General features: G+C 43.8%; 1 protein-coding gene across 3 annotated transcripts; it reads right to left on the reverse strand.

The window, feature by feature from the left end:
• Positions 1-341: 341 nt before the first annotated feature.
• Positions 342-20,704, reverse strand: LOC131679131 (myotubularin-related protein 14-like). 3 transcript variants are annotated; one of them, XM_058959724.1, is made up of 7 exons: positions 20,411-20,702; positions 16,881-17,364; positions 16,096-16,819; positions 15,711-16,028; positions 15,530-15,634; positions 739-1,125; positions 342-661 (listed from the first exon to the last, which is right to left on the reverse strand). In XM_058959724.1, exons 1-7 carry the CDS (start codon positions 20,492-20,494, stop codon positions 505-507), a joined length of 2,259 nt encoding a protein of 752 aa, XP_058815707.1. In that variant the 5' UTR covers positions 20,495-20,702; the 3' UTR covers positions 342-504. The 3 variants fall into 3 exon arrangements, with proteins under 3 accessions (XP_058815707.1, XP_058815708.1, XP_058815709.1); XM_058959725.1 differs by lacking the exon at positions 15,530-15,634 and having other exon boundaries at positions 20,411-20,703; XM_058959726.1 differs by lacking the exons at positions 15,530-15,634; positions 15,711-16,028 and having other exon boundaries at positions 20,411-20,704.
• Positions 20,705-21,867: the final 1,163 nt, after the last annotated feature.

Raw genomic sequence — 21,867 nt, forward strand, 5'->3', positions numbered from 1 at the left:
AGTTGAATGACTAATTTTCATTGGGGAAATACAAAATTCATTTCTATGTAATGCGATGCGATTTAAATTGACAAAAAAAATCATGTGAGTAAATATATGCGCATTTGGAATAAAACAAGACAGAACTAGACTTATTCAAAATACATAATAAAATATCAACAATGTCAATAACTTAAAAATCGAAAACGATTTTTTGTCGCGAAATTTCGTGTAATTCAATCAATATAAACCTCTCGCGTTAAAGAAACCTATTTCGGGAATCTCTTTACAAACAAGTTTCTTTTAGTGTATTAATCGCAATTATAGTTACATGAATAAAATATGAAATGAACACTTTTTTCCGCAGTGTCGACAGTGCAACAACTTTTCTAGCAAACATTGGGAAAGCTCTGGTCTAGAAGAGAGATAAATACCGTTTCTTCGTATTAAATTTAACGGAAGACGTGTCCGCAGTCGTAGTGTACAGAAACGATTCTCCTTCGGTCGGGTTCCCTTATTGCGCTTCTAAACTGGTGTTCGACTTGCTAAACCTACTTTCTCGGCGAAATTACCCAGCAAACTACCAAGCGCTGAATCAGGCCCAGAATTGAACTTGAATGCTATCGTCGAGAAATAACAGTTGTAGAAAAGCGTCCTCAGCTGTGTCAGTTTTTCGCGTCGTCTGAAAATTAGGACAAAACTATTCATTAGCAGGTGATCTGTACAATCAATAGGAACTAATGGGTTCGTACGACTCACAGGGCATATAAATCAACACGATTGGGAAAGTATTCGCCGTCGATGACGGTACAGCAGCTGGTCTCCTGACTGTGATGTTGGTTGGCGTTCGGCGTGGAAGCACCTGGAGGGCCGCTGCCAGGATTTAAGTGATGCTGCTGCTGATGTGATTGCGGATGAGTACTATGCGGTTGCTGGTGGCCCTGTGTCTGCTGACGTTGGAGGTGATTGGGACAGGCGAATGCCGGGTTCGGCTGCAAATGGGATTGCATCTCGTTCACTGATTCCGCACTCCGGTAACTTCCGGTACATGTGATCATCTGCCAGCTGCCAACCGAAAGTGACGAGGTGGACTCCTGTCGCTGTCTCAACAGTCTCTCCGCACTTGGCACTGTTACTGGACTAGTTCTGTGGATTAAATTGGGACACAACACATGCATGGTTAGTTTGAGAGTCAGTATCATTATTGCTTGCGATTAACCAATTAGCAGACGACAGAGATCATGCTGGAATTGGCTTGGCTGATTTCTTTCGAGGTCCCTAGTATAAATTGATAGTTTGGTTAAGTGTTAATCAAAGTGTACAGCAAAGAAACCATCGTGTGCTGAAGTGGAATAGAGGGTTGATGGAGTGGGATGAGCACCTCGTTAAAATACCTTGCAAAAAGGGGAATAATAGAGAAAACAGATTTTTTGAACTACCTGTAACTGCAGATATTTTTCAGACATTTGAATTCTTTGCAGATTTTTGTAGACTTTGTTATACAGGTGATGCATTCTGGGAAGTAATTTGTATAAATTGGGATACTAGAACAGGTTTCAAAGACGGAGTGCAATTTTGGGGTGAGTTGCTATCTACTCGTTGTCTGGATAGTAGGTACGCGTTCCCGAACCTCTGGATGCTAGTTCCATCGAGGTTTTCTCTAAATTTAGAATAGACGGCAAGTTTGGCGCGAGTAATCTAGAACACAGTTTCAATAGCCCACCGCTCGTCAGCATCTATTTGAACCAGCCTAGTCACCTCATCAGCTGTAGTAGAGCGAAAATTTTCCACATAAAACCTGGCTAAGACAAATAGACGCAACACACTTCTTACAACCACTATGCACGGTATTTTTTTAGTAAAAGAATACGTGAACAGTTATAAGTACGATAACGGTTTTGTTGATGTTATTGTTGGCACAAGAACCTGAACTTGAACGATAATTCTCCTTGCTCTCTACAATCGCTTCGCCCCCCTCGAGCTCCAGGGCAAAACAGCCTACTGGAGGCTGCCCCGTAACATTCTCCCCGACTCGTCGCCAGAGTGGAACCAGCCCTTCTCCAGATCAGAAATCACGACGCCCTCAGCCAGGGGCGAGGAAAAGCTACCGGGATTGACAACATTGGATACCCGCTGCTCAGGAACCTGCCACCACCCGGCAAAAGAACCCTCCTTCAATGCTACAATCGAATCCGGGAGGGCGAGCCCCTCCAGGAGTCGTGGTAAACGGCCCTATACCCAAAAGGGTTCAAGGGCCAAAGACCTCCGGCCCATCAGTTTACTTCCCTGCATTGGTAAAAGCTTCGAACAAATGGTCAGTAGAAGCTTAACCGCCATACTCGAACAACCCCACCTGCTGGACAGCTAGCAACACGCCTTACGGAAAGAGAAGGGCGCCAGATCGTATCTGGCAACCCTTGACCAGGCCAAAAGGTATGGCCTACACATTGATCTTGCAGCCCTTCATATTGACAAGGTATACAACATCGTATGATGAGAGGACATACTTCGACAGCTTGGCTGCTGTGCAATCCGAGGCCACATACAACGCTTCCTATAAAACCGCCAATTGCGGTTCGGAGTCGGCGGCAGCGAATCCGGAACTTACACTGAGGAAAACTCTGTACCCCAGGGATCCGCCCTGGCGCTCACCTTTTTCCTCATCATAATGAACTGTATAATTGTCGCTCTCCCCAAGGGTATATCCATCTTCGTCTATGCCGACGACAGTAGTGGTTGTGACGGGAAGGACCAAGGGCCGAACCCGCATCAAGCTATAAACCGTAGTCAACGCCATCGTCAAGTGGGCAACCTCAGTCGGCTTCCGGCTTTCCACCTCTAAAAGTTTCTACACTCCATATAACCGATTCTTCAATAGCGTACCGATCATCTTTGGAGTCACACTAGACCATAACACTTGCCCCCACTTTCGGAGGATAAAGACCGAATGCCTACACAAGACTGGCACATCTCAGCACCCGAAGTGCAATAGGAGTACTGCACTCCAAATAAGTGAAGCATTGATCCATAGCCAGATATATTATGGAACTCAGAAGGGTTTAATCACATCCTTGCCCCATTCTACCACGGGTCCATCCTCATCGAAGTTATTGCCCAGTGCACCAGTGGAAAGCGCCCGTGTAGAGGCCGGCGTCCTACTATTCCAATGGAAAATCGCCCTAGTGATCCTCCGGCGTGCGTTGAACGTACTCGAACGGACATTTGGAGGTGACGAATCTGCAACGATGAAAAGCTAGAGAAGTATACGCGGAATTCGCAGGATCCTCCTTATCTTCACTCGCTCGACTACACATTGATATATCCTGGTCCCAGACCTTCCGGGCCGGAGGAACCCTCGAAATGGCACGGTGCAGCGACGCTTCTTGAATCACACCCATATTTATACGTGTTTGTACGGGCGGATCGAGGAAGCATGATGAAGTATGAGTCGGGGTCAGTGAAGGAGGAACAGGCTCATCTCTCGGTCTCCCGCCAAAGTGCTCGATATTTTCTGTTGAAGCCGCAGCTATCGCTCTGCCCCTGTCTTAAAAGCCAGAAGAAACTGAAACTACGATATTCACTGATCCCTCTCGGTACTTCGCGCGCTCGAGATCGACCAGTCCCGATACCCCATCATCCAGGCAACATATATCGAAGCCGATTCCCTCATCACACTTTGTTGGATCCCCGGACTCTATAGCATATGCAAGGGAACACTGAAGTAGACTTCCTGGTAGCACACTTTTGGAGAGCCAGAAGAACCCTCACCAAGGAAGTGCCAACCGCATACATCACCCGGCATTTCACAGAGGCCCTCAACAACAACTTCATCGGTCACTAATGGGCGTCCCGGGGACACCAGCAGAAAATTAAGGGACTCCCCGTCAAGTGGGATGACCGACAGGACTGGAAAGAACAGAAGGTCCTCTCAAGACTGCGGACCGAGCACACTAAAATTTCGCATGGAAGTAATCTACTCTTCAACCGCTTGAAACTCCAAGACCTCCAGCACGAGATCCCACCTTCAATTCGCGACGCACTGTCCAACAATCCAGTAAGGGAGAGACCCACCACGTTCACTCTAGCGATGGGCCTGTACAACAACATAGAGCCCCGGACAACCACCACCCCCGCACCGGAACGGCTATCCCGGCCAGGATATCAGGACTCAACCCTCCAATGAGCTCTCTGCCACTCCCGGATCGGGTGCTGAAAAAGTTTTCCGCGGCTCCAAACCACCAGCATACCAGCAAATTTACGATTTTCTCCATTTACATTTTTGCAGATATTTGCAAATATTTAGATTTTTTAAAAATTTGCTGCATATGACACAAAAGTACCTGGCATCCCTGACACTGTAAGAAACGAACACTAATAAACACGTTTCGTAGCAGAACGGTCGCGTTGTTTTTCTACTGTCGGTCGGTCGAGTTTTCAGTAGAAGACTGGTTTACCGGAAGGTTCCGTCTTTCGGCTTTCCGAAGTAATAATAGCGGAGTGGTTGTAATAACACAAAATGGCCGACGGCTGGAAAGCATTGTTTGCGAAGCTCTGCAATGGAAATTATGCCTCCTAGAAGTTCCGCATGCGGTCATTGCTAGAACGCGTGGATTTGTGGGACACAATCGAGAAGCCGAAACCGGAGGAGGTTGATGATGTTTATGAGCTGTAAAGGAAAAGTGACGTGAAGAACCGGAGGAGGTTGATGATGTTTATGAGCTGTAAAGGAAAAGTGACGTGAAGACGCGAGCAAAGATCGCCCTGTTTGTCGAAGACAGTACTGTTTCATTTTGTGAAAAAGTATAAAACGGCTCATTAAATCTGAGAAAATCTAATGGGGTTTTCGATTGATTGACACCGGTGTAGTGGAGTGCACTGGTTTTGCACTTTCTAGCAGAAGTGTCAATGGAACATACCCAGTTTACTGTACTTCTGCTAGAAAGTGCAAAAACGGTGCAGTTTCAGTGCACTCCACTACACCGGTGTCAATCAATCGAAAACCCCATAAGAGTCTATCATAAAAAACTACCATCGGGAATCAGGCAATGTTGTTGCAGCAGTTGTGCTCGAAAAATTTGTGTGAAGGTGGCGATATTGAGAAGCATCTCGAAGAATGTGAGTGTTTGTATGAACACCTCGATAATGCGGGGCGGAACTCAGTGAGCTTTTGCGAATAATGATGATGTTGCGTAGTTTCCCAATCTCGTACAACTGCTTACGGTGGATCTAGTAGTAGCTCGATTGCGTAACGAGTACCAGAAGCGAGCAATTCATAGTGAGAAAGCGCTGATGGTATCGGATAAAGGGAAAAATGACAAAGCGTTTCTATTGATCGAATCCGCGTCATTTTAGAGAAACTGCCATAAATGTCGGAAAAGGGTGATGAAAATGCAATGAAAATCAAAAATCATCGGGGTCGAACCAGGCTTTTTTTTAATCTGAAGATTTATTTGAAACGGCTCAATGCGTTAGCATAACTGAGCCGTGGGTCTTCCAATTTTTTACAATAAGTAAAAATAAAAAATAGAATGCTAAGAATGTCGGTCTTCCAGATCGTGTTGACGCAGCTTGCTGCTGCGTGTTGAGATTCTTTTCCTTGGCAGTGAAGTCGCTTGGGGGTCATTCAGTCTGCCTTCTCTCGCGTTCTCGTTCCCCTCCATGTCATCATCGGTACTGCTTTCTTGCTGTTCACGATCAGAGGTTCTTATTTGTTTCTTGTTCTTACGGGTCGCTGTTGTAAATCCGTCTTCATCGGTATTTTCTTCTTTATTGGTGATGCTAGTCGTTGGTTTGGGAGCGGTTGTCGTGGTCGTTGTACCTGCATTATTGGTTAATTGGATCGTTGTTTTTGGTTTATCTGAAGGTGTCGGTGGCTGCTTGTTAGAGTTGGCTGTAGTAGACGACTTTTGACTAGTTGCTTCGGCGCATGTTTTTCCGTAGTGGGCTGTATGGTTACAGAATTGGCATGTTGGTGTAGGTATTGGTTTAGTCACTCGCATCCTCACAATACGAACGCCGTTGAGAATGCCGGTGAAAAAAATTCTCCAGGTGTCATTCGTAATAGATTCTACTTCTCCATATTGCGACATGATTTGTTTGATGTAATCTTTCTTAGTGCGCGGGGCCAAATCATGGATACGCACGTCCACCATGTCGTTTTCCATATGCACAGGGATCTTGATTCTGGTGATCAAAACACAGTTTTTAACGTGATGTAGCTGAATATACGTAACTTCAGCGAGATTAAGCTCCATTTTAACCAATTGCTCCACTTCCTGAACTGTGGGTCTAACACGAGTTTTATTAAAGTTGATCGAAATCGTGTTATTCCGTAGCACGGGCACTTTTGTTTCGTTTGGCAAACTTATTTCACTCCGCAGCCGGGGGAAACAATACAATATTGTTTGTGCACTGACGATTTTTAGTTTCTGCTCAGGGTTAGATGTGAAGACAAACTGAGTCGAACCAGGCTGTTAAGGAAAAGATGAAACAAGTCCAAGGAGAAGGCAGTGATGGCCAACGATCGAAGCAGGTGGTAGCGGATGATGTAATCTGTGGTGCCGTTATTTCGAGAGCGTGGAATATCGACAGTGACTGTACATGCCGTATGACGACTGATCCCGAATTTTTTCAACGAATTCAAACGTGGAGTCATCGTGGGCGTTACACTTGCAGACGGAACTAAATCTAACTCGTTCAGAGCAGGAAGCGGTGTTTATGGGTATGAATGCTAATGGTGAGCGTGTTGGCGGAGCACTCGACAAACACTCGGTTGTGAAATCATGGTGTAATCTGCCCGCACACATGACATCGGCGGATGGCTCATGGGACATTAGGGTCACAGAGAACAGACATCCATGATCGAACAAAAATATTTAAAAAAACGTGTGTAAACATTTGAATTAATATACGATAAACACTAGCGCCGCCACACCAGCCTATCCAAACTATCTGTCAAATCCATTCCGGAACCGGTTCGAAATCTTGAATGGATTCAGTATGGAATTTTGCTCAAAGAAAACAACCGATTCCGACTCTATCGGTTGATGCATTTGAGCTGGAATTCATGCTGGAAGTCCGAACCGGTTCCGGACTAGTTTGACTGGGTAGAGGAATAACCGCTGTCAATTCTGTCGAACTCAGCCACAAAAAACATGACAGCAGCGCACCTGGTTTGAATATCCTAACTACCTTCGAAACCGTTAGAGATTTTACACAAGTTGAATGCTGAAGATAGACGTCTGTTCTCTGTGTTAGGGTTATGAATGCAATCGTGACACAAAGCTTGGCTGACATACTGCGGAGAACGGGTCGTGTGAATGCTGCTTGAAGAGTAAGTTGGTACGAAAGCCCGCCTCACCGCTTCTAGAGCGGAAGTCGAAGCGACCGCTGGACATCATACACACAGACCTCTGCGGACCCATCGAATATCCGACGCCAAGTGGAAACAAGTATTTTATCACTCTAATCGACGATCACAGTCGGTTTTGCGTGGTTTTCCAACTAAAAAAATGCGGAAAATATTTTCGGCAGAAAGCCATGTGTACTGCGAGGAGAATATGTGATTGAGAGACTGTAGAAGTTCTGCAGATCAGAGAGCATACAGCAGTAGTTCTCAATTCCCTACTCAGCATAGTCGAATGGAGTAGCGGAGCACATGAACCATTCGATTCAAGAAATGGCCATAATATATTCCCATAATATATTGGGGAGTAGCGATTCTCACGGCCATATTCATCCAGAATCGGCTTCCATCCAGAGCAGTTGATAGGACGCCGTTCGTAATGTGGACAGGTAACAAGCCGGATTTGGCAGATATTCGAATCTTCGGATGTGAAGCGTATGTACGTATACCATACGCCAAATGCAAAAAGTTCGATCCTCAATCAAAAAAGCTTGTATTTATGGGTTATTCATTCAGGTTGCCACATAGGTTGCCGCTTTTTTGATGTTTAGACCAATCGCATAAACGTTAGTTGAAATGTTGAATTCCTGGAACTCACGAATTGTGCCGATAGACATGAGGAGTGGAGTGCGCTTCCGGAAGTGCAGCGAGAGGAATGCCGTGTTCCGTGTCGGCTAATGAAAAGAATCCAGCATGGTGATGATAAAGAGACGCAGGAAGAGGAGTGTCGTTCAGTGTACGAAGATGCAGAAGATTCAATCGAAGAAAACTTTGAAGAACTGAACCGCCGAGATCGACACACCAAATAGATATGAAGACTATTGTTGGAGAAGTGCTGCTTTGCGAAGAATTGAGTGACTTTCGCGATGCCTGTTTGAAAACGCGCTATGCGGGAAGAGATTGGAGCACACAAGGCAAATAGTACGTGGGAACTGGGGGATCTACTTCCGGGTAAGAAAGCTATTGGTGCAAAGCGGGTGTTCAAGATAAAGCGAGATGAGACGGGCAGCATTGTGAAGCATAAGGCTCGTATTGTCACTCAAGTATATTCACAGTATTTCGGCGTGGTTTTTGCGGAAGTGAATTCGCCAGTCACACGACAAGCTACGTTACGTGCACTGCTGGCGGTTGCAGGAGAAAGAGCAGCTGATCCTGAAGCAATACGTTATTCGAACTGCCTACCTCAACGGTACTGTCGAAGAAGAGCTGTATATTCAGCAACCTGCTGGCTTTGTGGTTACGGGGTACGGTATGTAAACTTTGCAAAAATATTTATGGTTTGCGCCAATCTGTCTGATACTGGAACAAAACATTACACTCTGTACTACTTGAGTTAAAGTTCAAGCCAAGTACTGTACTCCCGTGTCTATATACGATATGAGTAGCCGATCTGCAGCACAAGTGAGTCAGACATAGACACACGGCCTTATTCTGCGCGGCACGTGACGCGAGGTGACTAAACTCACCTCACTTTAGAATGAGGTGAGATTAGTCGCCTCACAACACATGCCGCGCAGAATAGGGCCGAAAGTTCATGATAACTCCCTAGAAGGAATTCGACATTACTTCGCCAGCCTTCGTACGACATTTCTTAGGCTATGAAATTGGGAGAGAGGGATGTTACTACACGTTAAAGTTATCAGCCTACATCGACACTTTGCTTTGTAAGTTCAATATGGAGAATTGTTGTCCCTCCAAGGCCCCCATGGATCCAGGGTACATGTCGTCTAATGAAGCCCGACACTATTTCGAAGCCTCGTTGGAGTGTCATTATACTTAGCTGTCAATACTCGACCTATTTATCGGATTTAGTGTCGGATTGTCAGTGTCAGTGAACATAATAATATGGATTGGTGTGCAGCAAAACGCGCGCGGCAATACTTAAATGCAATGAAAGATTGGCGACTGAAGTTCGGACCAGGTGAAGGGTTGTGTCTCAGAGGCTTCTCCGATTCTGTAATATAATTACGCACGTTGCGTGCTTGCATTTGCATACGCTGTAGGAAACGAGAGTAGATACAGAACACTAGATTAGGATTGTCGCTGGCATCAGTGGTGGGAACATCATTGTTTTGATTCCGGGATATATCTATCTGTCACGCATTATTATCTGTCACGCATAGATACCATGTGAAAATTAATGAAATTATAATAGTATGCCACATAGAAATTTGTTCCATAACAGATATTACATCATTTTTCTGTTTGCCTATTGTTTATTCTGCTGTAAATTTTATGCATTGGACATTTTCGGTTTTGAATGCATAAAAATCACAGTAGAATAAACGAGACTGAAATATAAAAGGTAAACTCTGCATTTTACTAAGCAGGACATATTTTTCTGCGTGTACCAAAAGTGCGGACCAAAGACTTTTACTTGAGAGACTTTCGATACCTTGACAGATATATACCGAAAGCAAAACAAACATGTTCCGAGATGAAAACAATGGGAACACCAGCGACAATCCTAATCTAGTGTTCTGTATCTACTGAAACGAGCACTAATAAACACGATTCGCAGGAGATCGGTCGCATTATTTTTCTATTGCCGGTCCAAAACCTTTGTTGTCCATATTTCTAATTCCGGTGTCTGGTCGTCGCGTCCTTCAGGAACTGTCGACAATTAGGCAACAACGACGTAACCATATGTTTATCGAGAGTTGAGGTGTGCGCGGATTGATGAGTCCTGCAACAGGGTGGTACGTAGATAAGGACGGCTTACAATCACTACAGAAATCTGAACATCTTCATCGACATGAGTGCCATTTGAATGGAGAAAGTTAGTTGATGACGAAACTTCATGATTTTCGCAATATACTAAGCAAGTAGATGATGGAAATCGATGCTTGAAGCCAATTTGAAATCAAAGATGGCGTTTTCAGGTTATCATATATTGGATTCCCGGATGAAATTAGGAGAAGTAAATAGACGATGGAAGTCGAAGTAGGCTCTATACCATCAAATTGTCTGTGGTATATGAGTTTCCAAATTCTGCTAGTGAGAATTTGATTGAGAAACATGGCGAGATCCTTATGGAGTCACGTTACCTTACTTGTGCAAATGTAACAGTTAAATTCCTTGCACAAATAATTGTTAACATTCATTTTGACGATTCCAACACCATCTTTCGAGTTCTCATTGAACCAGTAGCACGCAGTTATATACATCTCCGTCAGCGCCAGTGATGTCAGATTTGTCTTCATTTTGAAGACATTTGAAATGTTGTGAAGACATGTTTTTCATTTTGAAGACAAATTTGTTCGGATGCCTGACTGATTTTTGGCAGAACTCTGGCTCAAAATTAATAACCGATTCAGAATCCTGTCCGTTGAAGACAATTTTTTATGAAATGTGAGGACATTTGAAAAATATATCTGGTATCCCTGTTCAGCGTGCAACTGCATGAGCACCCGGTCAAGAAAAAGGCGTCAATGCTTGAAAAATAAGTTCAAAGATTGTTATGCTAACAAAACTACAAAAAAAACATTTTGAGAGCTGCAATGTCACCCTATTTCTGATGAGTTCCATATGAAGGATTTCGACCGGACTGAGAAACCCTTGGACATTTGAAGTTTAAGGATAAATGAGACAATCTTGTTTAGAGAGTATATGATCATTCCCAGGGTTTTTTTTTCTTCGAAACCAGGTGGAACAATTATAGTTAAGTTAGTCCTGGTACGGGTCAGGTGGATAGTTTGCGTAATGGCTGAGCTGGTCCATGCGGACGGTATGAACGGTTTCCTCATCAAATCCTTCAAACTCTGATGGTAGCATATCTATTTCACTGTCCTCCTCCGAAGCACTGCTCACTACATAATCCGATTCGACCATTTAGCAAATTCTTCGCTTCTCTTTTCAACTTTTCCTTATCAAGCGCCCAATCCTGCCACTGCTCTGCATTTATGCGACTCCTTTCAATATCTTCTCTGATCATTGTACGCCAGGTGAAAGCTGATTTGCTCTCCGTCTGAGCTTAGTGACAGCAGAATTTCCAGCATGGAATTTTCTATATCGCGAAGGGCGTTCCTGTTACTTTTGAGCAGCGTGGAAACTTCCACGGAGTATCGAGCAACTGGAGATATACAGGAGTTGTAAAGCCTTTTAACGACCTCCCATTTTAGCTTGTACCTCCTCAAGAAGCCACATAGTGCGTGAAAAGTCTTGTTGGCCTTTTTTATCCTTTCCGCTGTTGTTTCCTTCCGTGTCAAGCTGCTCGTCACGAATGCACTACTTTCAACTCGAATGGCCCGAATTTCCTCATGGAGTCTGGTTCGACATTATTAATGTCGTAGGGATCTCTGTAGAGGACGCAGGTTTTACTCGTGTTTATTTCTAGACCTACCGAGGCCAGCAGTGAAATTAATAGACCAATTATCCTTTCAACGTCTTCATCCGTGTCGCATACGAACAGTAGATCATCCGCATAGGCCAGAATGCACGATATAATGATGCGTCCATAGTGTTCCAGGTTGATTTCCGGCGTCAGTTCCCGCACCGTTATTAGCACGCGGTATAGCAGTAAAATAAACAATATCGGGCTCAGTGGACATCCTTGCTTAACTCCCTTAGCCTTGTTAATTACTGGGGTTCTTTCACCAAACCATTGGAGTGATGTTCTTTCCGCAATGCACGCAGTATTGATACGATTAACTAATCCCGGTGACACTCCCATGTCTATCAGAATCGCCGATAGTTTTGAAACGACCACTCTATCAAACGCCTGTTTTAGGTCAATCGATACCAGTATTGAATGTTTGCCCTTCCTCCATCTTTCGTCTAATATCCTGCGTAGCGTGAAGATTTGATCGCATGCGCCTCTTCTGCTTTGGAACGCCATTTGGTAGGATAACATTGGCAGGATTTGTTGATCGAGTCGGTTTAGCAGCATTCTAGTGTAGATTTTATAGGCAACTGAACAGAGCGTTATGCATCTGTAATCGTCCGTAGATTGTGGGTTTTGTTTTTTGGCTATTGGGACTTGAACCGTTGAAATCCATCCACTAGGAACCACATTAGACCGGAATACCTGTCGTAACAAGGCAGCTAGCTCATCCATCAAGGCGTCTGACCCGTACTTTAGTAGTTCTACAGCTATACCATCTAGACCCGGCGCAGTGTTGTTTTTCGTTTTCCTTACAATGTATTCAATCTCCTCTCTTGTTGGATCCGATCCGCTCTCATCCGGGGATCATTCGAACGATTTCCAATTTTTGCATTCCACTGCTGAATGTTTAGGTACTTTCTCCACCGTGTATCCTTTCTCCTCCTGTGACTTTTGATAAAACGGAATGTCATTGTCATTCGATCCAGAGAGTTATCATTTTCAGTTAGTTTTAAGAAATTTTCGACTTTCTCCCGAAAATGTTGATTTTCCGCCTCTTCTTTAGCTTTCCATGCCCGTTTCCGTTCTTTCTTCCTTTCTCCATCGCTCCTGTTTGCCAATAACTGTTGTCTTGCCAAAAAGTAACGCTTAGAGGCTGCGGCTCTCCTTGGCGTTTGGGGCAAACCAGCCTTTCTAATGGTAGCCTCCGCCGTCGTTTTTATCGCATTCTCCATTCCGCACCATTTTGTCTCTACTGTCTGTGCCCCAGTTTGAATATCCGTTAATTGTTTATCTAGTTCGTTTTGATATTTTTTGTGACTTTCCTCATCCCTTAACGAACCAATTTCCAATCGCACTCTTTTATTCGTTCTGTTTTCTTGTGATGTTTTTCGTTTTAAAGTCGTTAGTTTGTTTTTTGCTCTTTATAAGTAGCGCACTACCACTTTATGATCGCTCTCAATCTGAGGATGGAAGAAGCATTTCACTTCAGGGAAGTTGAAATCGTCCATTTTGTGCATCAAGATATGATCGATTTGCGAATGGGATCTTCTGTTCGACCGGGTGAAGTTAGCTGAATGTGAGTTGCTCAAAGTGACATAATCTTTTAGTTTTAGCCCGTGGAACAGATTCTTCAGCTTAATGGCATTGTCATTGGACATCTCGTGGTGTAAGTTTTTACCAATCCACTGCCGATCATCCTCCACTAGATCATTACGACCCAATCGTGCATTAAGGTCGCCCAAAATCATTACTCTCTCCCTTATGTTGTCTGGTAACTTGATTATGAAGTGGTACAGTGCGTCGAATTCTCCGTTCGTTCCTACTTCTGTGCTACGGATATACGCCGATATGATCAAAAATGGTTTAAAGAAGATATCGCATTTGTATGCGCAGGCATTGGCACTTATCCTCTTGAAGCAATCTCCCTTGAATATGGCCTTGTGAATCAATATCGCTGTTCCTCCGCCCATACGATCCCGTTCTTCAAATTCGTTTACATTTAACCAATGATAGTTTGCCGTGCCCACCGTGCAGTTTGCTAGCCTCGTCTCCTGTAACGCCACAATCGTGTATTCCGCTTTCGCAAAGAAATCATCTAGCGTTTCTTGTTTTTCTCGATCGGAACATCCTCTAACATTCCAGCTCGCTAGTATAGAGCGATCCCACTCTTTGGTACTGCCTGCGACTTCCAATGATGGAAAGATTGATCGTGTGTTTATTTGAGATTGATCGTATTCCGGTTCTGCCATTCCGCCAGCATAGGTATAGGGGGCACGTATTCTTCCGTTTCGTTCAAGTTATTCTGTGTTCTGAGATTCAGACGTTGCACCACTGAGTCATAATGATTTCTCTCAGCGTGTCTTGATCCTCTTCCACCTACGCGGTACGCTATTCTTACTGTTCTGTTCGTTACTCCTCTCGTTAAATTTTATTACCGTGCCATTTTCGTTATACACGTCCACTCTACAGTTGTAAATCGTTGGTACTGCCGCTATGGTTTCCTCACCGCCCCCTCTGAGACGTGTTAAACGTTGCAAAAAATCTTCAATTTTCTCGGTTACGTTGATGCCTGCATAAACTCCTACATCGGAGACTCTTTCCATCAGACATGGAAGGAAATTTTCTCGGTTGGCTTTAATATGCTCCACTACCAATGCTCTCAGCCGGACTATTGCTGCCGCGCGCTCTACACTTCCGATATCGCTATTGTATAACTGGTTTGCCAGCGCCGCAAATAAACAATTAACACGCACCAGCACCACACCTCCATCGTACATCATTTGCTCCATTTTATTTCAGTTTCTATTTCCGTTTGTCTTTTCCACCAAACAATGTTACCACCAATCACTAAAGACCTGTGAAAAAGTAAGTGACCCACTATTTATATATCGCTGGAAGAAAAATCTCTTATTAGCGGAGGACCTTCCAAATAGACGCCTGTGCAGATGGGAACACACTCTCTTCAGATTCTTATTGCTGTATTATAGCCGATCCAATAATATTATAGTGTGTATTGAAATATAATAATATTAACTAATACCAAACTCATAGATTTGTGGAGCAACGTTAACATGACTAAATTATTCACAGAAGGCTACCAGAAAGCGGGGTCTACCGCAATCCTAGATTCTTAATCTACCAATTGCTAAGCATAAAAATTTGTAGATTAAGCTCACCGACAAGCCCACGGCAAAATTAATAACCGATTCAGAATCCTGGCCGTTGAAGATAATTTATTATGAAATGTGAGGACATTTGAAAAATATACCTGGTATCCCTGTTCAGCGCGCAACTGCATGAGCACCCGGTCAAGAAAAAGGCGTCAATGCTTGAAAAATAAATTCAAAGCTCGTTATGCTAACAAAACCACAAAAAAACATTTTGAGAGCTGCAATATCACCTTATTTCTGATAAGAGTTCCATATGAACGATTTCAACCGGACTGAGAAACCCTTGGACATTTGAAATTAAAGGATAAATGAGACAATCTTGTTTCAATCTTATGTGCCCAGGTGGCGAAAAAATGTAAGCTGGGTGCAACGATTGTAAATGAGAACCTAGTAATCCTTCAATCAAGACGAAGTAAAAAGGATGGAATATGTACCCCCACAAGGAGCCTCTGCTCTACCTAAACAAGTCTCAACAACTCCGAAGAACAATACTGGTATGTCGTTGAAAGGTTAAGAGCCGAATCAAAATGCTCGACCATCGAAGGAAAGAAACATAAGGCGATGGAACCATTAAAAAAATCAATCCCAGAAGAAATCACAATCACAGAAAGAACTGTTTCCAAACACAAGCAGCATATGTTAGCTACTCACCGTTTAGCTTTCGGCGACCATTGGATATTATGATTCGAACTATCATGAGACATGCATCCAATACTGCTACTGCTATCGTTACTGTGTGATGAAAAGCCATTGTTGCTGCATGAATAATACAACCGTACGAAATTTGATTACCTACTCACACAATGATCGATAAATGCTAGTGCCGACTTACCCATTGAACGAGTTGATACCCTCATCTCCGTTGGTTGCACCACCGGACGTACCGCTGTTCCTGTTAGCACCATTATTCCTACCGGTTATTGCTATGCTATTGCTTGCACCATCGTTTGTTAGCCCGATACCAGTGCTGACACATGTCTGAGTATCGTGAATGGAAGAACTTCGCCCACTAGTGAAGCTGCACGTCGAGTTGAGTGATATGCTAGATCCGCGACTTTCTCCGTCAAATAACAACCCATCGAGCATACTTTCGCTATCAGTTCTAATTACGCCTATACTACTACTTCCGCTACTATGATGGCTACGGGTTCTACGGATACAAAGACAACCCATCAAAATGGCCATACCGTCAATGAGCAGTACCGATCAAAACTTACCTATGAGTTAACACGCTAAACTCGTCATCGACTATGTACTTGAGTATGTAGAAGCAGAAGTAGAATATCACCTCGCCCTTATTCAATCGATCAGGTAAATTGTGACCGAACAACAGCCAATCGTATGCGATCGTGAAATAAAGCATTTGGGACGCACTCAGCGACTGGTGAACGGCACCGTCTGCCCAGAGGGAAATTCGCAGCAGCGAGACAAACAACGGTGTCCGATCCCACCCGCTTATGCAGTGGACTAATAGTCCGGAATTATTTTCCTGCAAGTACTTTAAAAGCAACCGGAGGTAGTTCTGGGTGAGCTTCACAAGATCCCACTGCTTGTAGTTATGCCAGTCGATGTTTAATTCGGCTGTCACTGCATCGTCCGGTACTCGGATACCGGCATCAACGTACGACTGATTCCAGTCGAAGATCAGTCCTTCACCACGGCAATCGTTATCGCGGTACTCACGGAAGAACTCGCAACCTGGATATGGCAGTGCGAGAATCTTGAAAAAACTATACCGATTCTCCTTGTCCACCTTCTCGGACGATGTGACGTTCAGCCAGAATTTGACCTTCTTGTTCTCTACCATAAAGTCGATAATGGTCCCTACGTTGAGAGCCTTCAGCAAACGTATATCTTTCCGGCGTAGTCGACCAAACAGTGGCCAATCTTTGGAATCCGACTCATCGGACGACGAATCCTCCTGTGCTTCGTAAGCCTCGTCTAAGAAAGAAGTACATTATTATGAATTTTCTTTAGAAACAAACTTACGCTTTGTACTCACCTCCTGGCTCTGGGAGCGTCGCTTCGGCTGCGTAGGCAAAGTATTCCAGTCCGGACCGACCGTAGATCTCAGGCCCCCCAGACAGCGTTGCCGATCGGCAGATGTACTTTCCCTTGTACAGTATTACCGGTAGTGGAAAACGGGCACGGCATCGCGCCAGCCGGGCACGCAAAATCAAATAGCGAAGCCGTTGGGCATCAATCCGTCCGTCCACGATCACCTGATCACGGTTCGCAGCATTACGTGCCGAGTCGGTAACTGCATCCGATCCGATTGACTGGGGAGATGCATTGCTTCTGGGACGGCGTTCGGTGATGGTGGCCGGAGAGACTGTGGAAAGCGATACGTTCGCTTTCGTTTCCTGTTCGGGGATGAGCAGCTTGGCTGGATAATGAGCCGAGAGTTCGCCATTTGGATTCGTTAGTTCGGTCACGGTGTAATCCATGCGCATCAGCACGCTGCATCGTTGCACGATTTCGTCACCCTGGAATGAACGGAAGGTTGGGGAAGCGTTTCTAAAATCTAGACCGTCCGTTTAGTTGTTTCTTATTCGGTCTCGACGGAATGATAGATTATCTCGGAATTGGGAACGCTTATACTGATCGTGGACAGATGTTTAGAAACATATAAATTAACCCTGGGGTCTGGTTTGAATTCGTTCCATTCCAACCAGTGTCCCGGGTCCACAGTTCTCTGTGAAGTGATCCGGAGCTCTAAAGCACATTTCCAAATAGTTATTTTCTGGATTCTACTGATTTTCACCTATTTTGAAAGAGAAGTTACCCCGGACGGAACCTAACGTCAAACTACTTTGTGTTTTCAGTTGTGTCCGAATGCCTCGGATCACGAAGTGGTGTCCTGTGTCCGGATAGGTGAATTACTGGCGGTGGAGGTTGGCAACTATTGATATCTTTGCGAGATATGCGTGGTTGCCTCATTCCCAGACCGACGGTAGCAGCGGCATGTCTGCCCAAATAGGTCGATTGTGAGCTGCTGAAGAAGATCGACGATTTGAGTCCGGAACAATTTGGCGGATGAAGATAAATCTAGTTCAAAACGCACTAAGCAGGGTAAGATAATAAACGACATTGAAACGAAGATCGAGATAATCAAATCCAGGGTTAAACTTGCTCCGAAAATCTGAACAGCTGGCGACTTGCAATAAATAAAGTTCCTCAGCAAAAGAATAAAAACATCAAAAGCATCATTGAAGGGATCTTGTGATTTCTTGGACTACAAGACGATGGATCTCATGTGGTGAACACCTCAACTGCCAATAAAACTCTCGAAATGGAGTGACCGCTCGTCATGTCAATGTCAAAGAAAGAGGCACTTTAGTGTTCAGAAAGATGCCAAGCCATGGGCTCTAAATAGTGGGTTCCCCCTTGAATATCGTTTTACAGTCGATGAGGTTTAATCTCTTCAAGCGTTCCGAACTCGCGCTACGACTGAAACAGAGGAAGCTTGTAGTCGGATTTAAACAAAAACTATCGTATTGTTCGACTTCCTGGGAGCCAACAATACGTCTCACTTGAGGACACCAAACATTTAACTCAGTTAGGGGAGATAGAAGGCAAAGACAACTCATCAATTTTCTACGACGCCTAATCTGCATCCTGCATCTTAATCCTGAAGAACACAACTCAAGTCAACGATCGCCTATTTATTATTATTTATATGATGTTACATCAATTAATTTGATATAATCTGATCAACGATTCTTCTCTACAACACTCGGTTCGCGGCTGCCTCTCTCCACCCACGGTTGCGTCTGATACCTTCCAGATCTTGCTGCACCTGGTCAGCCCCCCTAGCCCGCTATGCTCCTCGTCGTCTTGTTCCTGCCGTATTTGAGCAAAACATTTAGCTGGGTTGCTGTCCGCCATTCTCGCAACGTGCCCTGCCCATCGTATCCTTACGGCTTTGGCCACCTTCTGGATACTTGGTTCGCCGTAGAGTCTGGCGAGCTCGTGGTTCATCCTTCGCTTCCACACCGCTCTCCTGCACGTCGCAGACGGTGCTCGAAGACATGGTCCAGTTTTCGCGTCCGTTGAGGACCACCGGTCTTATCAGTGTTCTGTACATGGTACATTTAGTGCGCGGGTGAGTTTTTTGATCGCCGTTTCTTTTGGAGCCTATAGTAGGCACGACTTCCATTGATGATGCGTCTTCAGATTTCTCGACTGTTATTATTATCAGCCGTTATCACAGGTTTGAGATATATAAATTCCTCCACTACTTCGAGTACATCCCTGTCGTTCAAACCACTACTTCCAAGGCGGGATCTTTCCCGTTCGGTCCCTCCTATCAGCATGTACTTTGTTTTAGACGTGTTCACCACCAATTCAACTTTTGCTGCTTCTCGTTTCAGTCGGGAAAATTCCAGGTTTGCTCATGTCAAATAAAATTTCCAAATTGTCCAGGAATCATCATTCATGCCATACCGGGTCATGAAATTACTCAATCTTCAAAATGAATTTGGAAACAAAACTTGAATAAACTATACCTGCGCCCACACTTGCATTAAGCAATGCAAAAATTAACAATTTTCTTGACAAAATTGTTCATATTCATGTGACCATATGAAAAATGGTAAAGTTAGATAAACTATATTGATAATGCGCTACAAAAGCTCTGATCTTCTGCTAGAAAACGAAACCCACTGCCTCGGAATTTCAATGAAAAACGACAGTAATGAAATGGCCATAAAGCAGAAACTGCAATGGGTGAATCATGCTTCTACAATTCATATGCCTATTAGTCTACTAGTAAAATCTCCAATCGTATGCAAGCTGATAATTTTGTGACTTATATAAAAAAGAGAAAACTGTTATAATATTGACCAGTACTGTATATTAAAGTATTTCTATTACGATTAAAATATTGTCATATTTGAACCTCATAAATAACTTTTTTGTAAACCCACAAAACAGCGCAAAGTGAAAACAGAATGATGGGTGTACACAATATTCTAAAAATAACCTTACAGTTTGGGATCAACAACAATCGCGGACAAGAAAAAAATCAACTTAATCGAAACGAAAACATGCAAGAATCGTCGATGTAAACACTACACAAAGAGGGCAAGAAATACGACAAAGAACACTATACAGATTTTTCATTTTCGTCCCTTCGGACTCTAGAAGAGCTTGTATTATTTTGCATTTTAGAAGTATTCAACCAGTCACCAGGACTTTGAGGAAACAATGCTGCTTCGAGCATTACTGAGGCCACGCAATAAACCCCTCTCGAAAGTAGGTGAATAGGTTAGGGTTGCTTTTTGCACTGAAAAAACCACGTTACAACACATGACATTGACGGGCTGCAATGCAATATTGTTGTTTCCACGCCAACAAATCGCCTTCCAGCACCCTCGGTCACGCTGGCTGTCCTAACATTCGCTTCCCATGGTTCACTAGCTCAACGGGAATCATGACCGGACCGGTTCCATCCAGAATCGCGATGCAGTATGACCCAATTTGGCACAAAATCAAACCAGGGTCATTGCCGCTAATGATGGCGATACGTACCACTTCACACTCTTTCGCACGGTATAGATTTTTGGCAAAGTACTCCAGCAGCTGCTGGATGTCCTGCTGCAGTATTTCGCTCATTTTGATCGCGGTGGTACCACATTGACGGACACTTATCGCATGTCGCGAGCGCGAAACGAAATGCCTTTCGGGGAAAATCTTGACGGCCGGATTTATTACACCAGAGGACTATGAAAATCGTTTTTCTTGACGACGCACAAAAATGCCACAATGATCCACGAGCCGTACGAGGAAAACAAACGTAAACTTACTACTACAGTACAATAATCTGCTGCGTAACTGCGGGAGTTTGCTATTACCAACACTAATGTATCATTCATCCTGATTTTGGAGACTTTTTGACAGCTACTAATTTAAACCGTAATACACCGAAAGATTTGTTCAACACAAAAATAGTTTCCCGGATAGAAATTTACAATACACGGCAACGAAAAACTACCTATAATTGAGTTCCTTTGACTCAATCTCGTGGTATCGTGGGGGAACTTAAAATTAGGTTAACCGTGTTGAAGGTAGTTTCCATTTCTCGACAAACATATGATTACGGCCTAAAAGCCAACTGTCAAAATCCACTTTGAATGGAAATTCCAGACAAACCGTTACTAGTCGAACATAGTTCACAACAGTTTATGAAAGAGAAAACTTTTCTCTATCGTTTACTACCAACATCTGTGATTGGCGTGTAACGGTTTGTCCGGAATTTCCATTCAAAGTGGATTGTGACAGTTGGCTTTTAGGCCGTAATCATATGTTTGTCGAGATTTAACCACGGCAAAAATTACAACTCATTGATAGGTTTTTTATACTCAAATTTAAGTTGAATTTACCTAATTTTGAGTATACCCCAAACAACTCAAAAGTACCTTCCTCCACGGAAGACGACTGAGTCGTCACTAATAAGTGCGAAAGCGACGCACAACTCAAAAGTAAGTTAAAAGAACTTATTCTGCAGGTTGTTTTATTTAACCGTGTAGCATTTGCCCTATGGACAATCTTAAAACAATAGGTATTACCACAGAGAACAGACGTCCATCTTCAGCATTCAACTTGTGTAAAATTTCTAACGATTTCGAAGGTAGTTGGGATATCCAAACCAGGTGCGCTACTGTCATCATGTTTTTTTGTGGCTGAGTTCGACAGAATTGGCAGCGGTTATTCCTCCACCCAGTCAAACTACAGTCGTGATTCGCTGGTTGGGCCACAGCCTTGTCCTACTAACGAATTCGATTCGCTAGTTGGACCGATTGACAAATGTCAAAAACACCCCAAAGGAGATGTTGGCAGTGTAAATGCATCTGTTCACATCTCTATAAATATTGTCAGATTGATTGTCAAAGTAAATTTTACACGAGATTTTGACGTTTAGATGCTTTTTAGTTGGATAATGGTCCAATTAGCGGAGGTCCAACTGAAAAGCGGTCCAGTTAAAAAGT

This window comes from Topomyia yanbarensis, chromosome 2 (assembly GCF_030247195.1).
Source record: "Topomyia yanbarensis strain Yona2022 chromosome 2, ASM3024719v1, whole genome shotgun sequence".
Taxonomy (NCBI): Eukaryota; Metazoa; Arthropoda; class Insecta; order Diptera; family Culicidae; genus Topomyia; species Topomyia yanbarensis.

Coding starts and splice junctions, on each gene's coding strand:
- LOC131679131 (XM_058959724.1), bottom strand. CDS start 20,494: ATGAGCGAAATACTGCAGCAGGACATCCAGCAGCTGCTGGAGTACTTT. Junction 1,126..15,529: donor TGGTCGCCGAAAGCTAAACG/GTGAGTAGCTAA, acceptor TTTAATCCACAG/AACTAGTCCAGTAACAGTGC. Junction 662..738: donor CGTGTTGATTTATATGCCCT/GTGAGTCGTACG, acceptor CCTAATTTTCAG/ACGACGCGAAAAACTGACAC.